We start from the raw sequence: 23,285 nt of genomic DNA, 5'->3' as shown, positions 1-23,285 counted from the left end.
ATCTTTATTGCATCAGAGAGACGGCTCCGCTCCACTAAAAGTCCTGCACAATGCAGGATGGGCGAGGGACAACGTCCAGGAAGCCGTTCCTTCCCTGCAACTCACAGAGAGAAAACTTGAAAGATAGAATAAAGTCGACTCGAGGATCAGACGGAACATCCTGCGGTGTGTTTGTGTGATGTGTGCGGAGTTGCGGGGTTGTGGTAGCGGTGGACTGGTTGACGTGGCCTTGCGTTTGTTTGTTTGTTTGTTTGTTTGTTTGTGTGTTTGTGGCATTTCATGATTAAATTCCTGAAGGATGCCAGGGTGGATAAAGCATTTGTTTGACGGAGGTGAAAATAATGGCTCGTCGTTGGTGGAAAGCATCCGTGCGCAAGTCTGTTACCCTTGACAAGCATTTCATCTCGTCACTTACGGAGACACACACACGACTCACACACACACACACACAGTGTCTGATTCCAGCAGTGAGACGGAGGACAAATGCAGTTTTTCTACGCCATTACTCCGGTTTTCAATCCTATTCACAACTTTATCGTCCCTCAAGGAGAAATTCATTTGGCGTCACAAATCTCATCTCCATCAGGAAGTGGTGCGATGGCTGGTTAGCAACAGAACTGCCGAGCGCTGGTCGCCTGCGTGGCGCGTAAATATAGGATTTGTTGTAGATGTATTGTACATTCAGTCGTCAATTCTTTAGGTTAATAGCCTTGTAAGTTGTCTGTAATTTGCCAACATTTCTGTGCTATGAATAGGCCGTCAAGGACCAGTGAGGGGTGTGAAGCGTACCGTTAAGCGAAGATGATCTCAGTGTTGTTGCGGAGCAGTCGTGAGATAATGAGCTCTCAGTGGACGACTGCATCACGTGACCCAAGCCGTACAGGTGATACCATGGCAGCACTAATACACAGGAGACAGCTGGATCACGGGCAAACACAGCGTGTGTCTCCAGGAAATTAATAGGCGCCTCCTCCCAAAGGCACCGGAGATATTTTTACATAAGAAAAGAATGAATTAAAGGGGGTTGCTTCAAGATTGCAGCACACGAGGACAGAAAGCGCTCGTGAGGCCCCGCGTGATGGCATTTTAAGTGTCTGTTCTCTGCTCGCAAAATATTAATTCGATATATCAATAGGAGGATGTATCCACTTGGAGTCCGTCCGCAGAGCGCGCATTAATGACATCCCCGTTGCATAATACCGTGCGAAACGATCAGTCAATGTGAGGTTATTAAAACAAGAGCACTGCGTTTTCAAGGTTGCCGTTAACACTCTCAACAAGAGACTTTAAAAAAAAAAAGAAATCTGCCTCACACAGCTCCCCCCACCACCACCACCACTTTGTCTCCTGACTGATGTGCAGGTTTTGCCAAACAGCTGAAACAGGGGAGGGGGAGAAAGAAGAAAAAAATGTAAAAAATGGCTGGCATGTCTCATTAATGAAGCGGCTATTTAAATATGATGATGGCCGGGGTGATGACAATGACGTTCAGGGAAGATGAAGGTGTTCTCTGTTGTCAGGGAGCCTCAGTCCTGCTCCGGGAGAAGCTCATTAATTGGCTGCGGTGTGTCTTCGATGACACGGGTCTTTACTGCAAGCGTGTGTGTGTGTGTGTGTGTGTGTGTGTGTGTGGCGTTCGATGTCGATGGACTTTAAATCATTCATTTTATTGGGAAAAGATGGTGAAGCTTTGATGCATGACAGCCATGAATGTTGGGTAGATAGATAGATAGATAGATAGATAGATAGATAGATAGATAGATAGATAGATAGATAGATAGATAGATAGATAGATAGATAGATAGATAGATAGATAGATTTACACAAGTGTTGCTTTAACAAACAATGGGGAAAAAAAGCTGATCACACCTTTGTTTCTTTTATCTCCACATACAGCGCCATAAGCGAAGCATTATAATCACTGAATTATTAATCGCCGCACTAAATTATGAATAAAGTCACTAATGACAAACTGAACCATTAATTAACCCAGAAATAACAAAACTTATCCACTGATAATTCATTCAAAAAATTAATAAATTTAAAAAAATGCAGTTTATCAGCAGCAGTGCGTCCGTGTGGCTCATGTATGATTCGGGGACGGCGACCTGTGATTGGATGATTTTCCACAGCTCCTCTCCCCTCGTGTGTCGGTGCTGTTTAACAATTAGGGATGTACATGCAGGCGCATAACTATGCGGACATCAGTATGTATATACAGTTCTCTCTCCCGCTAGGGTAAGAGTCTGTGCCAGCCTCAGATATGCTAATTGGACAGTGAGTTGACAAGGACTCAACCATCAGCCTGCGTAATGAGCCGCTGCACAGAAGACCGGCTGCCTCTGAAGAGCAAGACGGAAAGAGAGAGAAAAAGAGAGACATTATGAGACATGTTTGGGTCTTTGCGAGCTCCGTGTTGTCGTTTCAGTCGAGTGAACGCTGCGTAGGCGTCTGTGTGTGTGGACATCTTGTTGCTCGGCAAACTTTCACCTATCGGGTGAAACAGTATCTGCAAAATGTCAATTTTTTTGGGCACCGGGGAGGGAGGCGGGAAGAGAAAGGCAGCCGTGTTTCAGCTGGATGACATTGCATTTTTGGCATTACCCTAAGGGGCTTGAAAGAGGTTTATGAGCCTAAGGGGGTTGAAAAATTGAGTCAGCTCATGGAGGAGCAAGTAATCCTTCAACTTATTTGAAAGCATGAAAATTGTGGAAATTGAAGCTGTGAGGTTTTTCACCCCAACGCTGTGACGCATCGCTCCATTTTTAAACCCCGTTTGGGATATGGTGCACGTTGGGGCATATAGCTTGTGGGCACATTCACACTGACTCTCGACTTTCTTACCTATGTCAAAAAAATTAAAATACTATGCCCCTGAGTCCTGCTGTTATCGCAACCGAGAATCAGGTCTGTTTGGGCATAAACCGGCAAAGCAATAACTTAAAGGATTTGAACGTATTTATAGCGTAAGAATGCTTTATTAAAAATCCTTTTCAGAAAATTTGTTTTTACCATTTTGTGGAAGCGTAAGCAGTTGGTGGATGAAAGCAGCGCCTCGGTAAACAGGTGGCGCTGCATTAGAGATTAATTAATGAACCATTATTTGTTGAAATAAAGGTTAGAGAATAATTTGCTGCAATTTAGCGCCATTTGAAAATATTGTATTACATGATATTTCTGTTAATACATCTCTGCCACAGTGATCCCCTTCTCACAGGAAACGTTAGATTTATTCCTGAGCCCAGCAGCACTAACTGTAAGTTTCACTTAACCTATAAACACTTTTTCTGTGTTGCGTCTGCTCTGATCCCCTCCGATAATCTGCCCTATATGTACTTTTATACCATTTGGTAATACGCTTCATGTCTGGCAGAAGCCAGTCCATCTGTTGCCGGGCTCATCCGAGGCCGATGCATCCATTACGAGATGTCTCTTCTGAGCTGTTTTGGTTCGACTGACCTTGGAGCCCCTTTAAGATGGGTGGGCGTACGTTTGCCGCGCCATTGTTGGGCTACAGCAGCGTTGCTGTGTCCTAGACATGCAGAGATTGAGGTCACAGAGAAACTTTGTTTGGTTATTTTAGCGCATGGAGGAAGGAGAAGGCTTCAGTCACGCTTCCCTCTCCACTCCCCTCCTTTTGTTCTTCAATCACGAATCCATGTTTGGTGTCTCGGCTATGAAATGGGGCTGTGCTGAACAAAAAAAAAAAAAAAAAAAGCGAAGCACACGCCAAATTCTTTTAATAGGGAACAGAATCTAACAGCTGAAATGGTCTGAAATGATGGTGTGTAATCCTGTCAGTGTGCTGCTGACGTCTATGGATGTTCTTCACTTCCTGTTACTAAAGGTGCACTGTGTAAGATTTCTAGTTGAAAACACTCAAACAATGAAAAAGTAGAATTATCAACAGGATGCAGAAACAGCAGTACTGACGTCATGACTTCTATGTACTGTCTTGCAGAGCCAGCGAGCCCTGACCTGTCTGGTCCAAAGCTCCTGTGCTGGCAGTGTAAACACCGACACTCCCCTGGTGCTCCGAGCTCAAAGTCCAGACAGCTACATGCATGGCAAACCGAGCTAACTAGCTATCCGCTAACTTCAGTAAGCAGCATGAAGCGGTTAGACAGCTGGCTGAATCTTTCTATATTGCACCTTTAAACGAAGGGTCAGAAGTTGCTCCTAATGTGAGTGAAATGAAGGAAGTTTAATGTAGAGTTGAGGAAATTGTACACAATATCATCAGTTCAAGTTTGTCTTTCTTCTGTCTTTAAACGCCAGGCGCATGTGTCCTCTACCTCCGTTAGCTGCAGGTGATCAGTTAATTAAATTGTGGCCTGAAGCACAGCTCACGCTCTCTGCCACAGACAGCCACAGAGAGGCTGTGGGTGGATATCATTTTTAATTCATTCTTCTCATGATCCCAAGAAAGCTATTTTTAAGACATCTTTATTTTTATAATAATGAGAAAAAGCCTGGTGGATTTCTGAAGATGACGTATGAACATGTGAAAGGAGAACTCCCAGCGGAGCCGCTGAAAGGATTCAAACAGAGAACACACAGCTGAATACCTACACATGTTTCCATCAAAGGGAGGAGACGGAACAAGTGCCAACACAGATTGATATAGAAAACCTTCATTTGCAAGAAATTATCTAATAAAAGTGCTCACCTAGCACATGCTGTCAGTATAAGAGGAGGCGAACAGGGAACAGTTTCTAATGAAGATGTGACCGGAAACGTCACCAGCTGATACTCACAGCTAGAAAACTGATTTTCTGATTATTTTATTTTTGAACGTTATCTAGTTTAATATCCGCTCATTTGCATTGTATAGAACAGAAATCTGGACGTGGGGATCTGGGGGGGCTTTTTTATTTACTCCACCCCGACCTCTTAAACTATCCTGAGTCCGCCGCTGAAACTAAACGAGTGTTTTGGACATTTTCAGAAGCAAAATAGCCAAAAATTACACCGTAGACTGGTGCATTAAACATGGTGTTTTAACCTGTACTGCCTCCCCTTAATCCATCAAACCGTTATACTGTTTTCTCTTGTCTGTTCCACACATGTACAGGAAAACAAAAATAGAGAAAAATAGAGAAAAAAAAAGAGTTTTCCTCAACTCAATAAAGCAACAGATTTACTTATTTTACCTTTATTCAACCTTTAAGTCTCCCTGAAGTCGGTAAACTCCTTTATTGCAATGCAGAGCTGTCAAAGACTGCAGCATAAAGATTAATGCAAAATTCAGGCAACAGATAAAACACAGCGCAAAGAACAAATAATAAGCCGAAGAGAAGATTAAAAACAACCACATCTAAGCACGGGGACGAGAAAATACACCTAATGTTCCCTTCAATCATTTTAGTTTCAATGAAGCTATTATTTTTACATTAATTAATGTTTTAGTGGGTAATTCGTCCATCCACTCATAACTTTGTTTTAGCCATCAGCAATTAGAAATAAGAAAATTAAAATCATTATTTGAAACAGACCAGAATGATTTTTTTTTGTTTTGTTTTTTTTTGTCAAACCTTCAAGATATTTAGTTTAAAAGTACACAAGCTGGAATGAAAACTAAGCCCAGATTCAATGGTTCAGATAACAAGGATAGATAAATGATCATAGCGGCCAGCGTCCACGTTTTCTGATCCGATCGATGAGCTTCAGCCGCGCACTGCTCGTTCATGAAGAAAACGACGCCCTGGTAGATGATTACAAATATGGGCTTTCCTTCCGTACCCACGGGTTTGGAGTAGGCTTGCTGTTTCCATGACTCATGTTCCCTCTCGCCGCTGTGATTTTCAAAATGAGCGCCAACATTGTTCGTAGCTTCAGACCGCTGATGAGGATTGTTGCTCCTGGATGGGAATGTCATCGCAATTTGTCAATACCAGCCCTTAATAACCCTGATTTGTGTCGTGTGGGGCGACGGCATTCCTGACTCCGGCATCCTGCAGCATTAGGACAGACTGATAGAGACTTCAGCCGAGTCTCAGGATTCATTGATATTCAGGGCAAAGAATCTCCGTGTTTGAGTGACAGGTGTGTTTTCTTGTTAGAGAGGAGCCTCAGATAGTTTATTTCCACGGCTAAAAATGTAACCAGGGTGGTGCAGCTCATGCCTGCAGTAAGCCGTGCTTCATCCTGTGCCTCTGATCCTCAACGTGTGTGTGTGTGTGTGTGTGTGTGTGTGTGTGCGCGCGTGTGTGTTCTCATGCAAATGTGTCTGCATATTTGTGTGTCTGTGGGCTGTGTGTTTAAGAGAGAGAGAAGGGAAGTGTGAGAGAGTGAGTGCCAATCTCCCCCATGATGCTTTGCCATCTGCCATGTTTGTGTGTGTGTGTGTGTGTGTGAGAGTGTTATGTGCCCACGGGGTCCGGGGTCAGAGGAAACGTGAGGTGATATCATTCCCGGCCCCTCCTTCGTAAAAAAAAAAAAAAAAAAAAAAAAAGTTTTTCCACAACAAACTTTTCCCCGCCGAAGCTGGCAAACAAAGCCATGCATAATTCAAGATGGAGGTTGTTTTTTTTCACGTGGAAAAATAGAAGTGTACCCTAAAAATTCAGAGTTGTTGGAAGGAAAAATAAATAATAAAAAAAAAATAATGCGAAAGAGGACAAATGACAGTGGATGTAATATTGTTATTCGCCCCTGAACAGCGTTGTGGTGCATTGCTCAGGGATGGATTTCTTTTTCTCCCTCCGTCGTGTTCCCCCTTAAAATATAAATGAAAAAGAAAAAGTTTTATGATCGCTCTTTACTTTTTCTGCTGAACCAGGTCCCCCACCCCCCACCGAGCATCGCAACACACACGCAGCAGCATTCGAATTAAAGAGAGAAGGAGGTAGAGGTGGAGGGGGGGGATCAGGTGTTGCTGTCTCCTGCTAGCATCGGGTGCCGCAGGAAAACAGATCCGGTCTTTCTATGAGCGCTCCTGGCTGGTTGTCATGGAGACAGGCCTTGTGAGACCAGCCTCAACCCACTTGTGGTGAAAGGCATCATGGGTAAAAAGGGGTAAAAGGAGGAGGGGGGGGGGGGGGAGTCGGTAGAGGTGAGAAAAACAAAACATGTCATCTTCCCAGGGCCCCCGACGGAGCAGGGGCAGGTTGGATGCCACCTAAACAATGTTATTTCATCAGCCTGATGGAGCACAATCACCGGTGTACATTTCACCACCTGAGCTATGGTGTCATTATCTGCTCTCCCGCAATAAACAGCGCCATGTAGCCCCCATCAATCTATCTGCCTGGCTGACCATCTGTGTTGTCGCGCTGGAAAAAAAAAAAAGAAGAAAAAAAAAAAAAGGTAATAAGACCAACCTCCTGCTGTCTTCTCTCTGGATGCTGAGCCAGATGATCAGGGTAGAGCAGGCTGTCTGTACCAGTGAGGGGGCTGTGCAGACTGTAGGTAGAGCCTGAGTCATGAGAATATTCACGCTCACAATGCTCACACCTTTCAGCTCTGCCTCTGCGACGAGCCTCGCTATCTACCCGTCCAGAGAGGGAAAGGGGTTTTGCCTTTTAAAAAAAAAAAAAAAAAAAAAACGCGTTTAAATACTGCCATAACAAGCACAAGACGCTGATCCCGGTCCGCCGCTGCGTCTGATTATCTGTCTTTGGCTCGCTCCCTCGACATCCACAGCTGTAGATGCTCTAAGTCCCCTTTGTTTGAACTGTGTCAATGGACCAACAACAGCTGGAGCAGCTGGTGCAGGGCAGCTGCGGAGAGAGAGAGAGAGAGAGGAAGAGGATTTTTTTTTTCGGATGCAAGCAAGGGTTAGGAGTGCGTATATAAAGAGAAGAGGATGAATGATGAGGGGACGCCGAGGAGGAGACGGCGCCAAGAGAGGAGAGGTTAACCAGGGAGGCGAGGAGGGTGGTGGGGGTGGGGGTGGGGGTGGAGGGGATGAAAGTAGAAGGAGAGAGATTTCAGGAATACGCCGACTAATACAGGAGTGAGACGGGGGTAAGATTAAGGATTAGGTGGAGGGTGAGAGAGGGCTTTGTCAGCAGGTGAGAGACAACAGGGAGGGGTGGATGAGCTGAGAGTGATGGATCGGGATAGACTGAGGTCAGGGCGAGATATGAAAGGCCTCCCCCCTCCCGCCAAAATCCTGCCACACAGGCCAGAGGAGGGCAGACGCTGCAACATACGAGGAGCACCTAATGCTAATGTTGCAGCGGCTCCACGCAGAGCAGTATTCCTAGTTAGATTAACGGCAGCAAATTGAGTTTTCCGTAAGAGGAGAATTTACTTAACATGCTGCCAATGGTGCCTGAATGAGCCCTGATCTGATTTCTCTTATCGCATTGTTCAATTGAAAAGAGAAGGGGGGGCGGGCGCTGAAAGCTTTTTTCTATCCGACGTCTATTACGCGGCGTCAGATAAGACGAGGGCAGAGCGGCGCGGAAAAAAGAAAAAGAAAAGAGCGGGGCCCCGTATCAGATAGACGGCCATGTTTTTCATGTTTTTTTTCATTCAGACGAGCTATTTTTAGCGGTGGAACTGGCAGACGGTAATGTGTTTGAGCAGGTCATTAGCTCAATAAGTGGTCGGAGGAGTCTTTGAATATGTAACTCACCGGAAAATGCCTCTTTCGTTTAGTGAAGGCGGTTAAGGGTCGGCCCCCTGATCTCCGCGTCTCCGTTTCCTGCCCTGTGTGAACGGGCGACGTCGGGAGGTGAAAAGCTCGCTCGTAACAGGTTGTGCATATTTATGTGCCGTTCACAACGTGGCCCCCCCTTCACCTGCAAGAAACACTGAACGTCTCCCCCTGGAGCATATATGTAATCCTTGAAGTGAATGTGTGTGTGATATACAGCAGGTTAACAAAGGCCCCTTTCTCATTTAGCCTCCCCACCTGCGTTCTGACACATCGAGGGGTTGGGCGGGGGGGGGGGGGCTCGATGGGACTGAGGAGATATTGACTCGCAAGGCTGGGAGCTTTTGCACAGCTTGTCTAAAGCTCCGTAAAGCAGACAGGGGGCCGAATTATGTCCAGACTTCCAGATGTGCACGCGAGTTTGTGTGCGGAAAAGAGAGCAACCCCCCCCTCCTGAGGTTTGGGATTAACAAGACGGGGGGACATCTATTAAAGCAGCCGTTCCTGATACATTTTGCCGTTATTGAATTTTTCCTGCATTCCTACTGACCCCTCCAATCCTCTTTGTTTAAGTGTTTTCCATTACTGCGGCACACTCCGGGTGTATTATTGCATTAACACTTTTATGTGCCACCAGAACAGTAAAATACTGAGCGCTAAGAAGGAATTAGGCCAGAGCTAAAGTGAAATGAAATTATTAGGGCGTCTGAGAGAGGGGAGAAAAAAAAAAAAGAAAAAAACTCTTAAAAATGTATCATTGCAGCTCATTTCACGGCTCACTAGAAAAGGAGACTTATTAATACAGAAGCAGTACGCTGAAAACTGTTTTCGGTCTGTTTCTTGTCTTAGTTGTTGAGCGGTGGCTCCATTGTTCTGGTATTAGTTCAGTCAGAGCTGGCCTGCCTGAGCTGTTAATCCCAAGTCAGAAGTGCTCTGGCGAAATCAAAAGACCTAATCCTGCATTAGCATGAATTTGTCTTTAATTTTCTTCATGAGGATGTTCTCTCCACATCTGCATGAATTATTGTATGCTTTCCCCCCACCATCATGGCGTGCTGACATTTCCTGCCGTCGCTCTGAAAAGCAGAACGATGAATCACAGATCGAGGGAACTGTGCCTTTCGTTCGACTCAGCTGACCTTCATGGGTTTTTTTTGTGTGTGTCTGCAGAGTGCCTACCCCTGTTGAGTGAAGCCCGACTCGAATCGCCATCGTCTCCAACCAACCCACGGTGGTGCCATGCCTCGGCCCAGGACGGTTGGAGTCCTAGCCCGGTCCAGGAGGCCTATCCTGGGGCTCCGCCTTAGCTCCTCTCCCCTGTGTCTGCTGCTGCCGCTCATTATCCTGCTAACCAGCCCTCTGAGCAGCGTGTGTGGAGGGCCAGGTATGATGATCTATCTATCTATCTATCTATCTATCTATCTATCTATCTATCTATCTATCTATCTATCCATCTATCTATCTATCTATCTATCTATCTATCTATCTATCTATCTATCTATCTATCTATCTATCTATCTATCTATCTATCTAAATATCTAGCTAGCTAAATATCTAGCTAAATATCTAGCTAGGTAGCTAGCATTACTTAGCTGTCTGGCTAGGTGTTAAAAGTTTATTTTCAACCACATTTGGACAGCGATAACATATCTTTAAACATACTTGTACTTGTACCATGTATCATACAGTATCTATCTATCTATCTATCTATCTATCTATCTATCTATCTATCTATCTATCTATCTATCTATCTATTTGGCTAGCTTACTAGCTCGCTAGCATTACATAGCTAGCTGGTTAGGTGTCAAAAGCTAATTTTCAGCCACTTTTTCTACATTGATAATGTACTTTTCAATGTATTTGAACCACAAATTCTCTCTGTCTAATCTATCTATTGATTCAATTCAAACTGAAGAAAACTTTATTGGGCGTAGCCAGTTAGTAATCTATCTGGCTGCCCGCTATCGTTTTAGCAATAGCTAGCTCACCGGCGTGATGTGAAAAAACGTATTTTCACCTGCGTTTTGTATAGTGACCATGTATTTTTTCACTATATTTGAACCACAAATGTTTCAAGAGTTTCTATCTATCTATCTATCTATCTATCTATCTATCTATCTATCTATCTATCTATCTATCTATCTATCTATCTGTCTATCTATCTATCTGTCTATCTGTCTGTCTGTCTCGATATAGCTCGCTAGCTATACCTTTCTGCCTCCTTCTGTCTCTCACTTGGATGACAGCTGATATAAATTTTCAGCAGTAAATGTGATATACTAAGGTGTGAATATGTGTGTGTGTGTGTGTGTGTGTGTGCGCGTCCGTCCGTGTGTGTGAGTATGCGTGTGTGTCTATTAGTACATCATCTATGGACTGTGGCGTTGTTAATGTGTTTTGATAAGCCGGGAGGTCCCATCAGCATGTTCCTCATCATCTCCTTGATTACAACATTTCCACAGATTTTATGCCTCTGTGATCCACACACACACATACTCCCACACACACACTCTCTCTGTCTCTCTCTCTCTCTCTCACACACACACACACGCTCAGACACACACAGCTGTCACTGCTCTGAAAATATAACCAAGCTGATTTTTTGGAAAGCGAAAACAGGCTAAAGATGCAGATAGATCTTCTCAGGAAATGGAAAATCTATTCAAAAGTGTGTCTCCATTTGTGCAACCAGTATGAGGCCATGATCCTTTGATAGGACCAGCGTCACAACAGAAATATTTTTATATCCACTGAAGAGGGAGAATTACACAACACACAGCGTTCAGTTGAAATGTTGTGGGACTGAAGCTCTCTGCCTTCGGACCACCTACAGCGAATCCACCGAGTTCTTCTTCTCTCTCCCGTTAACAGGACGAATTGCACAACTTGTAAATTAGACCTAAGAAGCGGATTTAAACCACCTCCAAACAATCAAACCAAAAATGTACACGAATTGAAAACAAGGACTTTTGTTCTCCGCTGTTTCTCCTGCAAAGCTGATCCAATTTGAATGATTTGTGCTCACAACAAATGGGAACATCTTGGATTGCAGGAGTGCTTGGCTGCAAAGTTACGCAAAACTACTCAGTTACACAAAGGTGATTACTTATTTGTGAACACAACAGGGTCACCTAACAAGAATAAACACTTTCTCTTAAAAACTCCTACATGAGTTGACTGAGTTGCCTAAATTCTTAACGACTGACAAACTTTAGGTTCTTATAAATTTGCCTGTGAACAAGTTCATTAATATCCACAAACAAGAATTTAAATGTTAATCAGTTTGTCATGTCAGATTATGTTAGTTTCTTAGGCAAGTAGTTTAAAATGACCTGTGAATCAACTTGTTAAGGAAGATGAATTAATCAGATAACAGATAACATTCAGTCCTACCGGTGAGATTTGTTTATCGGCCCGACATGTCTCAAATTTCATCTTTCCTTTTTTTTTTTTTTTTTTTTTGATAATTACTCTTTTCCATTACTGTTTGGAAATTTTATGCAAAACACGTTTAACATTTCCCCTCGCAGAACATGATCCACATTTAACTTTCGAACAAATAAATGCAAATTAAGTCGGTAACAAAAACACAAATATTCCCCTCCTCGAACTGCACAGCACACTCGCTCATCATCTTTGTATCGCAGACTCATTTTTTGTTGCTCACATTTGTCTTTGAGAGGCGAGCGGACTTGACAGCAAAGACACACAAACAGGAAGAGATGCATTATTAAAAGTGGCTCAAAGGCTTGTCAGACCACAGCTGGTTGCACTTAATACTGTTAGGAAATGTTTCTTTAAGGCAGTAGTCCAACATTTTTACCCCGGAGTAACTATATTTCCCCTAAAGGAACATTTTTAAAAGGCCAAATTTAACTTTTATTTCTTGGTAATATTCCGATTGAAGCAGACTCTCTAATGCTGTTTTGTTCACACGACGTGCTGTCGACATGATTATGCTTTGCCTGCTGGTCCTGGGCATATCTCGGCATATCTCGGCTCAGCAGTAGTGAGTCAGTCAGTCAGATGATTGCAGGTTACAAAGGTGTTTCATTAAAAACCGACCAGTGGCAGATCAGTGGTAGACCTGCCTCGGCCAGCGCGACGAACTGAAACCTTGCGATTAAAGACACAGAGCTCCTCATTAGTCTCTCATTTTCCGGACAGGTTTCTAGAACCATCCCATCATAACAAGTCTCTGTTGAGTGCAAATCCGTCCGGAGCCGGAGCCTCGCAGGGCTTTTCCCTGGCTTTCACAAGAGGCTTAAGTAGTAACATTGCCAGTGGGGTCGGGGTTTTTTTTTTTTGTTTTTTTTTTTTTTGTGCAAGGATTGGTGTTGAAGCGCATTTAAGAGAACACAGTTTTGGACTCAACATAAAGCCACTGAAACCCATGTAGGAGCTCTTAAGAAGCACAAGAAATTCAATTCATAATCCCATAGCCGGGAGAAGATCGCCCCTCAGCCGTGACATTTTTTTGGACTTCTGAACATTCACGTACTCATACTGTTGGCAGGGTAAGAAGGGCAATTTGCTCGATGCTCTGCGAGTGTGTATGTGTCTGTGTGCCTTTCTTGAGAGCCTAACAGGCAGGAAATATCCTGCTCTTCAGACCCAAAATGGTGGGCATAAATGTGCTCTGATTGACTATACTGAACCAGCTTTTTGCCTCTTCCTGTTGAGGATTATGGCAAGCATAAAATGAAACCACTTTATTTCTGACATTCAGAGCGGTTCTTTCAGAGGCACAACACAGTGCGGCAGGCGCAGGAGCAGTCTTTTGACATGCCATTATTTCAGTTACTGTCAAGGCATTGTAGTGAAACTGGAGAGCGCCCTGTGTGGCTGTTAGCCGGCAAAGTTAGCAGAAGTGAGAAGTCATGCGAGCAGGCTTTAGAATCGGGTAGCGATCGTTTGATAAGCAATTTTTTTCCTTTTGTTGCTGCTCTGTCACGTCGGTTTTACTCAGGCCTATATAGTCCAGACTCACAATTTGCCTCAAGGGGCTTTACAACAACAACAAAAAAAACATGTTTTAACAGAAAAGAATGAAATAATCCTCAAGAAGAGCAGCACAGGATGCTAACCCTCTCCCAAGACGGACAGACACGCAGTAGATGTCGTCCGTTCTGAGCAGATTCGCATCAGAACATCGTGCTCTGTCTTCGGCGCAGAAGTGAATCAACACAGTAGGACCTCACCCACCCAGACTCAGGGGAGGTGGGAGGAGGGATCCAGGTTGCTATGGTAAGGGTCATCCTGACTTCACCCTGATGGATAGCACTGAGGAGGAGTTAAGCTGGGCGCCATGGCAACAGGCCACAGACAGATAGCGCGGGGTGGGTGGGTGCATGAAGTTGTTTGATTGATCTGACTCAGCCACAGCCGAGAAATATAGGTTCAGTACTGTTGGCTCAATATCAGACTCGGGAAATTGCTATTTTCTTACAGAGGGCAGCCGCTGCGTCTCTCACGTCGCGCAACACATGAAAACACGAGCAGCTCAAATTGTTCTGCCCCCCCCCCCACCCCAAGAGGCCAAAGCTGGAAAATTAACACAACTAATGTCGGTGGTTTCATTGCGTTCGTTAGCATCGACAGAATGTGCGAGAGCAAAGCCTTTTGAAGGGGAGTGCAGGCACAAAATGACACCTCTGGTATTAATACACTTAAACCAATTATATGCTGTGAATTTGCAGCCAACACTTCTCCGCTACCTGTGAAACACTCTTGTGTCATGACAGCCTGTGCTGCCTGCAGTACGAGGGTAGCCGGCCCCGGAGGCAGCGGCGAGAGAGAGAGACAGAGAGACAGACAGACAGAGAGACAGAGAGAGATGTTCCTCTGAAGCACAGCCCCATCTTTTATTTATGACCCACAGGAAGTCCTTCAGCACGTCCTCTAGATGATACCCAGGAAGTAAGCACAACACACAAGCCGTCAGAGGCACAAGTCAGCCCGACCAGTCCTCTGACAGCGAAGCGGGGCGTGGTCAGCAGGGGGTCGTTGCTGGTTGTGGAGTCCACTCTGATGTCCTCTGGGTGTGACTATCAATTTTCATGCTTGTGTTTTTATTCATGAACTCCCCCCCGTCTCCCCCCCTCTTTTTCCTTTTCCCAGCTCCCCCAAAGTTCACCAAGATTCCCACAGACCAGATCGGAGTGTCGGGGGGCGTGGCATCGTTTGTTTGCCAGGCCAATGGCAGTCCCAAGCCTGTCGTCTACTGGAACAAGAAGGGCAAGAAGGTCAACTCCCAGCGTATCGAGGTGGTTGTCACAGTGCTCAACGGTTACCTCCCAGTGTAGCAGCATGAGAAATGCAAAGCAATAAAGATCCATGAATATTTTAACGTATACGATATGATATACTTTCTAGATTATGCCGTGTATTGCAATATTTATTCGTGTTAAATTAGATATGGCTTTAAATATAAATTGTTAATATTTTGTTTTGGATTTTAGATATGTTATAAACTTGTTTCTTAAATGAGTAGTTCAACTTTCAGAAATTGACTTATTTCTTTCGTATTGAGAGATTATTAGCTTAGCTTAGCATAAAGCGTGGTAGCTAGGGAGAAACAGCTAGCCTGAGGTAACAATAAATTGCAATTACCTGCATCTTTGAAGCTCAATTACAAGTTAATTTGTTTATTCTGTAAAGATATCTCGAAACTGTTGCCTTTTAGTCTTCTTGCAATCTTTCAAAATTTAAGCTGGATATTATGGTGGGTTTGAGGTTAGCTGTTTCCCACTGCTTTCAGTCTTGATGCTAAGCTAAGGTAATTAACTCCCCGCTTAACTTCAGCATTAAAGCACAGACATGACGGTGGAATCTTTCTGCTCAGCTAATTCTCATCAAGAGAGCTCACATGTGTATCTGCCAAAATTTATATTTCTTTAAAAATATTAATTTGACAAGCATACCAGATTTTTGCTAATTTCAAATACAGGTTGCCAGATTGAGTAGAAACTATAAAAAGTAATCAGTGGCGACAAAATAATGCAACAGAAACTCAGAGCAAAGGGTTATGCATGATGATTTATTTTCTACTAAATGCACATATTGCTGTCCTGCAGCTACATGCTGTTCAGCAGGCTTCTCCACAGAGCTCTTAATTCCTGCAGCTCAGTCACATTAGAGGCCTGATTGTGTATCAGTGCGGTAACATGACCCCATAGTTAGAGATTTCAACCAGAGAAGCCACATTCAATCCCCCCCCCATGATTGTAAGTATCTACCCTGCAGAAGTGTCTTTGTGCGAGACACTGAATCCCTCCCAGCTCCTGGAAGGCGAGCTGGGCCTGACCTCGAGGAAGCGAGGGCAAGTAAAACACAGGAATTTCCTCCAGGAGATCAATAAAAGTGTAAAAGGCTTGTTATCGCATTATTGTTTTAAGAGAAGACAATGCTAAGTTACACACACTAATAAACAACACAATAATAATCCATGTCTCTGCTCTGCTGTGGCTGATGTGTCTTGTCCTGTGGTTCTGTGGCTGTTCAGACCGTAGAGTTTGATGAAGGTGCAGGTGCTGTGCTGAGGATCCAGCCGCTCAGAGCACCCCGAGACGAGAACATCTACGAGTGCGTGGCACGCAACAGTGAAGGAGAGGTGTCTGTCACTGCAAAGCTGGCCATTATCAGAGGTGAGTCACACAAAAACGCACGCACGCACCCCATCTCCATCCTTTTCCACTTGAGCGGTGCTTTCCATTCACGTGCGCACACCTGATTTCAGCCGTCGTCCCCGGTTCCCTGTGCTGTCAGTAGTAGATGTGACAATAGAGCCCTGCCACACCCTGTCTCCACAGCAGGCTGCGGTCAACTGTTCTTTTTATAGTCCCTCTCGAGTGCGACCGAGCGTGATCTGGCCGCAGACAGGGCCAGCTAGCGTGCTAGCTGAAGGGTGTTTTAGCATCCCAGTTTGCTGTAATCACTGCACTTCCCAGCTAAAGGGTGTTAATCTAATGTACCCTGCCTCCTTGGAGGGAAACGTATCTAATGTGCTGCTCCAACATGTGATGAAGTAAACTTGCAGCATGTGGCTGCAAGCCTGAGATCTGAGAGCTGGCCGTTTGCCCAGCACAGCAGGAAAGGACGAAGGAATAGAGGGATTGCTGCACGGGCTGTTACTACATGAAGAAAAATCAGGGGATTAGGCCTCAGTTTGGCAGACAACCTATTTCTGCCAGGGGACACTGAGGAAGAGAAGGAACGAGGGAGGAAGAGGTCGAGGGGAGGTGAGAGGGAGTGCGATGGAGGGCGAGGAGGTGGGGATGACTTGATAACACAACAGGATGGCGTGAAACAATAGAGATGAAATGTCAGAGGAGTAGTGGAGGAGATAGATGAGGACTGTGGAGTTGGCAGGGCTGTGTGGTAAGCAGAAGGCCGGTAGCCCAGGGAATAGACTCCTGTCCATCTGTTCCCCGGCCCATCATCTCTGCACACACAGCCCCAATCTGAAGCACATTACCACATAAAGTACACCTCGAGGGCGAGCCTCGCAGCGCGTGTGTGGCCGTCTGTGCCCGTCCCGGTTTGTGTAAACTTTTGTCTTACCGAGATCTGTGTACCATGACGTCCTCCCGTTCCCCCCCGTGACAACAGAATCAGCTTTCTTTGATTCTTCCTAATCTGCTGATGTGCTCTGCGCCGTAAATAGAATACAGGACCGTGATGAATGAAACAAATATTCGACCCAGAGCACCATCCTGACTCAGAACTGTTAGTAGCATAATAATTTCATTTCTCAAACACAGGATAAGGATGTGGAGACGGGTTTTCAGTGTGTACGGTGGGTAATATGATATATACTGGTTTGACAGTATGGAAGATTTTCTTTATGGTGCTAGATGTCCCTTTAATATCTCTGGGTGTGTTATGTTACCGTGGGCCATGTTGCAAATCAATGAGCAGGGCGGTTTTATGGCGATTTTATGGATTTTCATTAGATTTTAAGATCAGTATCATTAAAGTATCTCAATATTTTAGTCATTTAGCTCACTGGCTCTGCCAAACAACATACATCACTACTGGAACAATTTCTATAGATTTTCCAGAAATGTTACTTTATCTCAATATATATTGATATCATGAGATAAAATTTCATCTACCATGATCGAGGATTTTGTCTTTATTATCCATCCTTTGATTTCTATTTCAACATTTTCTAAGATATCCTCAATCAACCGTAGAGATATTTGAGGGTTTTTTTTTTTTTGTTTGGTAATTTAATGAAGTTTATATTCTGGCCACAAATTTCAGTTATTTCATCTTTTGTTTCTGAGAAGTCATTTTTCTTTCTTTCCACTTGGCATGACTAATGGTTCTAAATATTACAATACCCATAAGCCTCAGCAGCAATCGCTCTGGAGGAGAAGCCAGTCAGAGGTGCGAATTTAAGTGTTTGCCAATTCGGAACACTTTATCATCGCAATTGGGCAAAAAAAAAAAAAAACACAATGCACAATTGTCACACAGTTTATTCAAAACTGGTCCAGAATTTCAAAGTAAACTGTAAAGTAATTAAACTTCTTAAACTTGAGTGTAAACTCTAGTTTAGTTTCCTTTTTCTTTTCTTGCGCGGCAGCTGGATATTGGATCAGGCTCCAAGCTATGTGGTTTGGTTTCAACCAATCAGCATCCCATGAGGAACTCCTGGCAGCCACGGCCGTGGTTTGGTTAGCTAGATGCTGTTATAGCATCGGTCATATCAGAACTTGAACGTATATTTCATTGATGGAAGCAAAGGCAAGCACCAAAAGATTTTCAATCACATGTTTAGTTGATCTGATTGGGTGAAAGTCTGTGATAGTTCTCTGATTGTTCTTCAAATCACCTGCCAAGTATTTTGAAGAAGCGCCGACCATTTTCCAGACAGATACCGAGGACAAACGCTCTGACGTGTCAGGTTAGCTGTTAGCAACTCAGGAAGCTACACTCTGTACCGAGAATTGGATGTTCCTCACCAAGAAGCTTCCAGTTGACTTCTCTCTACTTACATTATGATTTTTCTATAAAAAGACTGATGACTTTTTTTTTTTTTCATCAAACAACCATCTGTCCCCATCTGCCCGCTGCGGGCCTTTCAGACATGCAGCCACTCGGCCGTGGAGCGCCACGCCACGGGGCGCTCTATCTGGACGGCCCAGTCGGGAACATAAGGGAAGCGGGCAGCGCTTCGCGGCACAAACTCCTTCTGGCGGTACGCCCCTTGGTGACGTAATAACTTTTCGTGCAGATTAATTTAGAAAATTATTGGCCAGTGAAGCGCTAAGACTCAACTGCCTCGACCGATTGTTAAATTCTGTCACTCACTTACTCACGGACAAATGCGTTGATACGGTCCAGACAAAAAGTATAACTCGTTGCTTGTGACTAACCTTTAACAGGATGCCTTCAGACACACACCTGCAAAACACTCTACAGTCTGCAGAGTGATATACCGTCAGATACATCACGTCAGAATGCACAGAAATGTGTTTGTGTCTTTTTCACAATGCTCAATTGGAGAAAACGTCCACCAGCCACTGAAGCAGAGAGGATGCTTTCCATTACTGACCGAAGCACCACCGTCTTTTCATCCCCTGATGTGTTTCATCTCATCATTTTGTCTAATGGTTGACCGACACTAATAGCAGTGTAGTACCGTGTGAGGGGCCTGTGGTTGGCCACAGGATATGGGCTGCAGCTCCAACCTGCCTAATGGATGGAGATGTGGTAGGTTATGGTCGGGGAGATCACTCTTTTTTGTGCCTTCAACATCATCATCACCAGCCTTCCCAATCCCATTACCAGCTCCTCTTCCTCCTCCTCCTCCTCTGTCTCTATCTTTCTGCGCTTGACTCCTGCAGCCTTCTCTCTCTGGCCCACAGCAAAGTCCGTTTCTAATTTTCCTCTCTCTTGTTTTATTCATTCTTTCATTTTCTCTGCCATCTATTCTGCCTGACCCTCACTGTCTATCCGGACTCTGTCTCCTCTCCTCCCTTTGCATTTTTACAGGCTCTCTGCTCCTCACCCCCTCCTCACCCGCCCCATCCCTCTTCCACCCCAACTGCTCTTTTCCATGGACACTGCAGTTGTGTTGTTCCGCCTTCAGGAGATGTGAATATCTGCAGTTCTGCATGTTTGAAAACCTCTGGTGGGCGAGATATTCTCATCACTGCAACTCTGTCTATATGTGCGCACTTGTATGTATGTGAGTGTGTGTGTGTGTGTGTGTGTGTGTGTGTGTGTGTGTGTGTGTGTGCGCACGCACAACCACCATCACGATTGTGTATGTGGGTGAATGCATGCACGTGGATCTCTTTGTTTAGGGGTGCGTGCATGTGCCTATCTGTGTGTGTAGGGCTGGTTTGTGCAGAGTAATCCTGATTATACTCACCTCCCAGTGTCCCATTTTAGGAGAAAGGGAGGCGAGGGATGGGGGAGGAAGAGGGTGAGAGAGGAGGGGGAGGAGAGATGTTCTGCCACCACGGCAAACACCCTTCAAATGAACAACAGAGTCAGATCAGTGATTCCCCCCAGGCGTCTGCTGCATTGGCAGGCCGGCGGCTCAAGCAGCATCGGCCTGAAAACAACTGAGAGTATCAACTCAGCCTGCGAGAGGATTACACTCCTTGAGTGGCGAACCGGCTCTTTCATCATATATATACCCCTGTCATCGTCACTGTTTTGTATTCCCTTTCTTCCTTTTCTCTTCTTCATGCGTGTTTGTACGTAGCACACTGTTCTGTGTTGGATCGTCGTGTTTAGTCTGCGGCTGCTCGATCTGTGAGGGAGGCCGAAGTCAGGCTGGTGGGGAACACATGTGGGCTCTTTTTTTTTTTTTGCCGGGATTGATCTATGATGCTAAGTCCGAGTCTGCATTGTATTGTGATCTATTATCATAAAGGGCCATTAGCATTTAAAGTGCTCCCCTTCAGCCCTCCTGCAGTCTATGGGAGTCAAAGCATTACAGCCTCTGAAGACCGCTGAGCGCTGGCAGATTAATCCTGAATCAGGCTCCCCGAGATCGGCTTTTATTCAGGCTTCTTTCATGCACATGGCCGTTCCCCTGCTGAAATGAACTGAAAGATGAATAGGCAACCTGTTTCTTAGCTGGGACAAATGATGATTTTCTGTCAGAGAGCGAGTGTTTGTGTGCGTGCAGTGTTGTGTTTGGGTGGCTGAAGGAAACACAAAGAGAGACAGGAAGAGAAAACCTGGATTCATGTTTGTTTGTTTGCATCATATGCATTGTGTGTTTGACTTTGTGTGTGTGCCTGTATGTCCTAGTATTAGTGTGTGTGTGTGTGTGTGTGTGTGTGTGTGCGTGCATGTGTGTGTGTGTGGGTTCACGCTGGTGCATGAATTGCATATTTGCCCAGATTCGTTTGGCTCCACCGACTAGTTTTGGGCACAGGGCCTGATTGCCCTTCTGCAAACATAACCAGGCCAAAATTTACGCTCTCAACCTCTTGATACACACAAATACACACAAACACAAAGCTCCAGGGAACAATGCCGGTCGGCCGGTGCCAATGTTCCCCCCGAACGCTGTTGACACACACAGTGTTTATGCACACATGGCGCATTTTTCCATAGGCTGTCTTATCAATTTAACCAGGAGATGAGGAATAAGCGGTGCTTTTTTTGCGCAGCAGTGTTTGTGTTTGATAAATGATTCATTTGGTGAAAAGTGTGATCAAGGCCATGCCCGCAGTATCTATTTCAAGCAGCCGCTGACTCATCCAGTAGCCGGGCTGAATACCTGTGGCTCTCTATTCTCCTCTCCAGTGAACTGTACTTCGGTGTCCAGTACAGCTCCGAGTCTGCCGCTCTGCCTGAACCTGCAGAACAGACATGTCTGCTGCATCCGTCTCTATATACGTCTAGAATATATTATCACCAGGTAGATGTTTTGCATTCATTTACAGTAAAATAACACCGCATGTAGAGGAGAGGACGAGAGAGGTGTGAGGAGTTTAGATAACAGCTAATACATTAATCAAGGAAACGATCCGACAGGTTGATCAACAATGAAACAAATGGCTGGTTACAGACTTTTACTGTGCGACTAAGAAGAAGAAGTAATACGGAGACAAAATAGTGAATTATCACCCTGGTCCCAGTGATAATTCACTATTTTGTCTCTGTTTACAAGTTAAACAATTAACCGAACAGACCGACATTAATCTTGTTAAGACTAATTTCTATTGTGGATGAATATATAAAGACAGTATTGATGCAGGAGTCCAGATTCTTCTGTGCAACAATTTAGCGTTTAATCAATTAGTTGTCAACTATTAATTGAGGGTTAGGGGTTAATCAGTTTGAGTAAATCTTTAAGAGAACAATGTAATTTCTTTGATTCTTAAATGTGAATTTTTTCTGGTGTATTCCTCTGTGATGGTAAATATTTAGGTTGTGGACAAAAGATCGAAAGATTTTCTCATTTTCTGATGTTTTTATAGACCAAATGTTTAATAGATTAGTCAAGAAACTAGATTAATTAAAGATTCAGCCTCAGCCGTGCTACTATTGATAACAAACTGATCGGTGATAATGTCTGCGCTCAAATGCTAAACATGATTTTCAGCGCCACACATGTGAACTCACACTCAGAGAAATTCATCTTTCACTGTTGTTGTTTGTCTTTACAAACCCAACAATTAACAGAACAAAGGACATTAATCTTGATAACTATCAGGCATTTTTCACCCCATCCTCTCAAATGTGGGAACTAGCCTCCTAATTAATGTGTTAATTAAACATCTTTTGGTTTTTAACAGTTGGTCACTTGTCAAAGACGTCACCTCGGGCTCTTGGGAATTATGATGGCTGTTTTTTTTTCCCCCCAATCATAAGATATTTTATGGACTACTCGCTGTTAAACAATAATTTCAACTGAAACGCAGTAAACTGACTTTTATATTCATTTATGTTTTATCCATGAACAACAAAAGCGACAAACAATAATTCTACATTTCTTTCGAATACATTTATTTTCCTACAGCAGGGCGATATCTAAATCATCTCATGTCTCTGCCTGGTTCTCCCTCTCCAGCTTCAGTCCAAGGTCCACCTACACTCTATATCTGCAGCATTGATAAAGACCTGACTGGAATACAGAGTCCGACCCCCTACAACACACACACACACAGGATTACACACACACACACACACACACACATGTACAAGCACACGCCCCGAGCCCGCTGCAGTGGCGTGCTCTAATTAACAGCCAGGGAGTCCATGTAGCTGCAGCCGGCGGGGTGATAAAAAGACCATCTGAACCCTCTCAGGAGAGGGGTGGGGTTGGGGGAGGGCAGAGCGGGAGCAGATGTAAGCCTACCATATTCCTTGCCTCGGGGGAGCTCGCCTCCTGACCTCCCCATCGATCCCCCCCCTTCTGTTCTCTTCCTCCTTTTTTCATCAATGGCCGTACCAGTGGTCTCCATTCAGGTGGATCGTTAACATCGATCAGTTGTGGACGGTGGAAGGGGAGGAAGTTGGAGGCCGGGGGGGGAGGATGATGGGAGGAGGAGGTAGTTAAAGTGGTCCCCTCCTTCCACTTGGGGTCCCTGCTGGCTGATATCAGAAGGGCTGATATGAGCTCTTGACGGCACCTGCGCTCTAACCACAGACTCGACGTCGCCGCAACCTCTGAGCTTTGATTTGCTCTCCTGCCTTTAGT

At 44.7% G+C, this 23,285-nt stretch overlaps 1 protein-coding gene across 9 annotated transcripts in view; it reads left to right on the top strand.

Annotated features, from left to right (window-relative positions):
• Positions 1 to 23,285, top strand: part of LOC119010936 (receptor-type tyrosine-protein phosphatase S-like) — a 73,930-nt gene that overhangs the window by 7,168 nt on the left and 43,477 nt on the right. For 5 of the 9 annotated variants that reach the window (XM_037083551.1, XM_037083553.1, XM_037083552.1 and 2 more), the window contains exons 2-4: positions 9,776 to 9,989; positions 14,726 to 14,871; positions 16,110 to 16,251. In XM_037083551.1, the coding sequence (XP_036939446.1) occupies positions 9,845 to 9,989; positions 14,726 to 14,871; positions 16,110 to 16,251 (433 nt within the window). In that variant the 5' untranslated portion in view covers positions 9,776 to 9,844. Of the gene's footprint in view, positions 1 to 9,775; positions 9,990 to 14,725; positions 14,875 to 16,109; positions 16,252 to 23,285 lie in introns of all 9 variants that reach the window. The other 4 variants (XM_037083547.1, XM_037083545.1, XM_037083546.1 and 1 more) reach the window with 1 other exon arrangement.

Source organism: Acanthopagrus latus, chromosome 21 (assembly GCF_904848185.1).
Source record: "Acanthopagrus latus isolate v.2019 chromosome 21, fAcaLat1.1, whole genome shotgun sequence".
Taxonomy (NCBI): domain Eukaryota; kingdom Metazoa; phylum Chordata; class Actinopteri; order Spariformes; family Sparidae; genus Acanthopagrus; species Acanthopagrus latus.
This window is presented reverse-complemented; position numbering and strand designations above follow the sequence as displayed.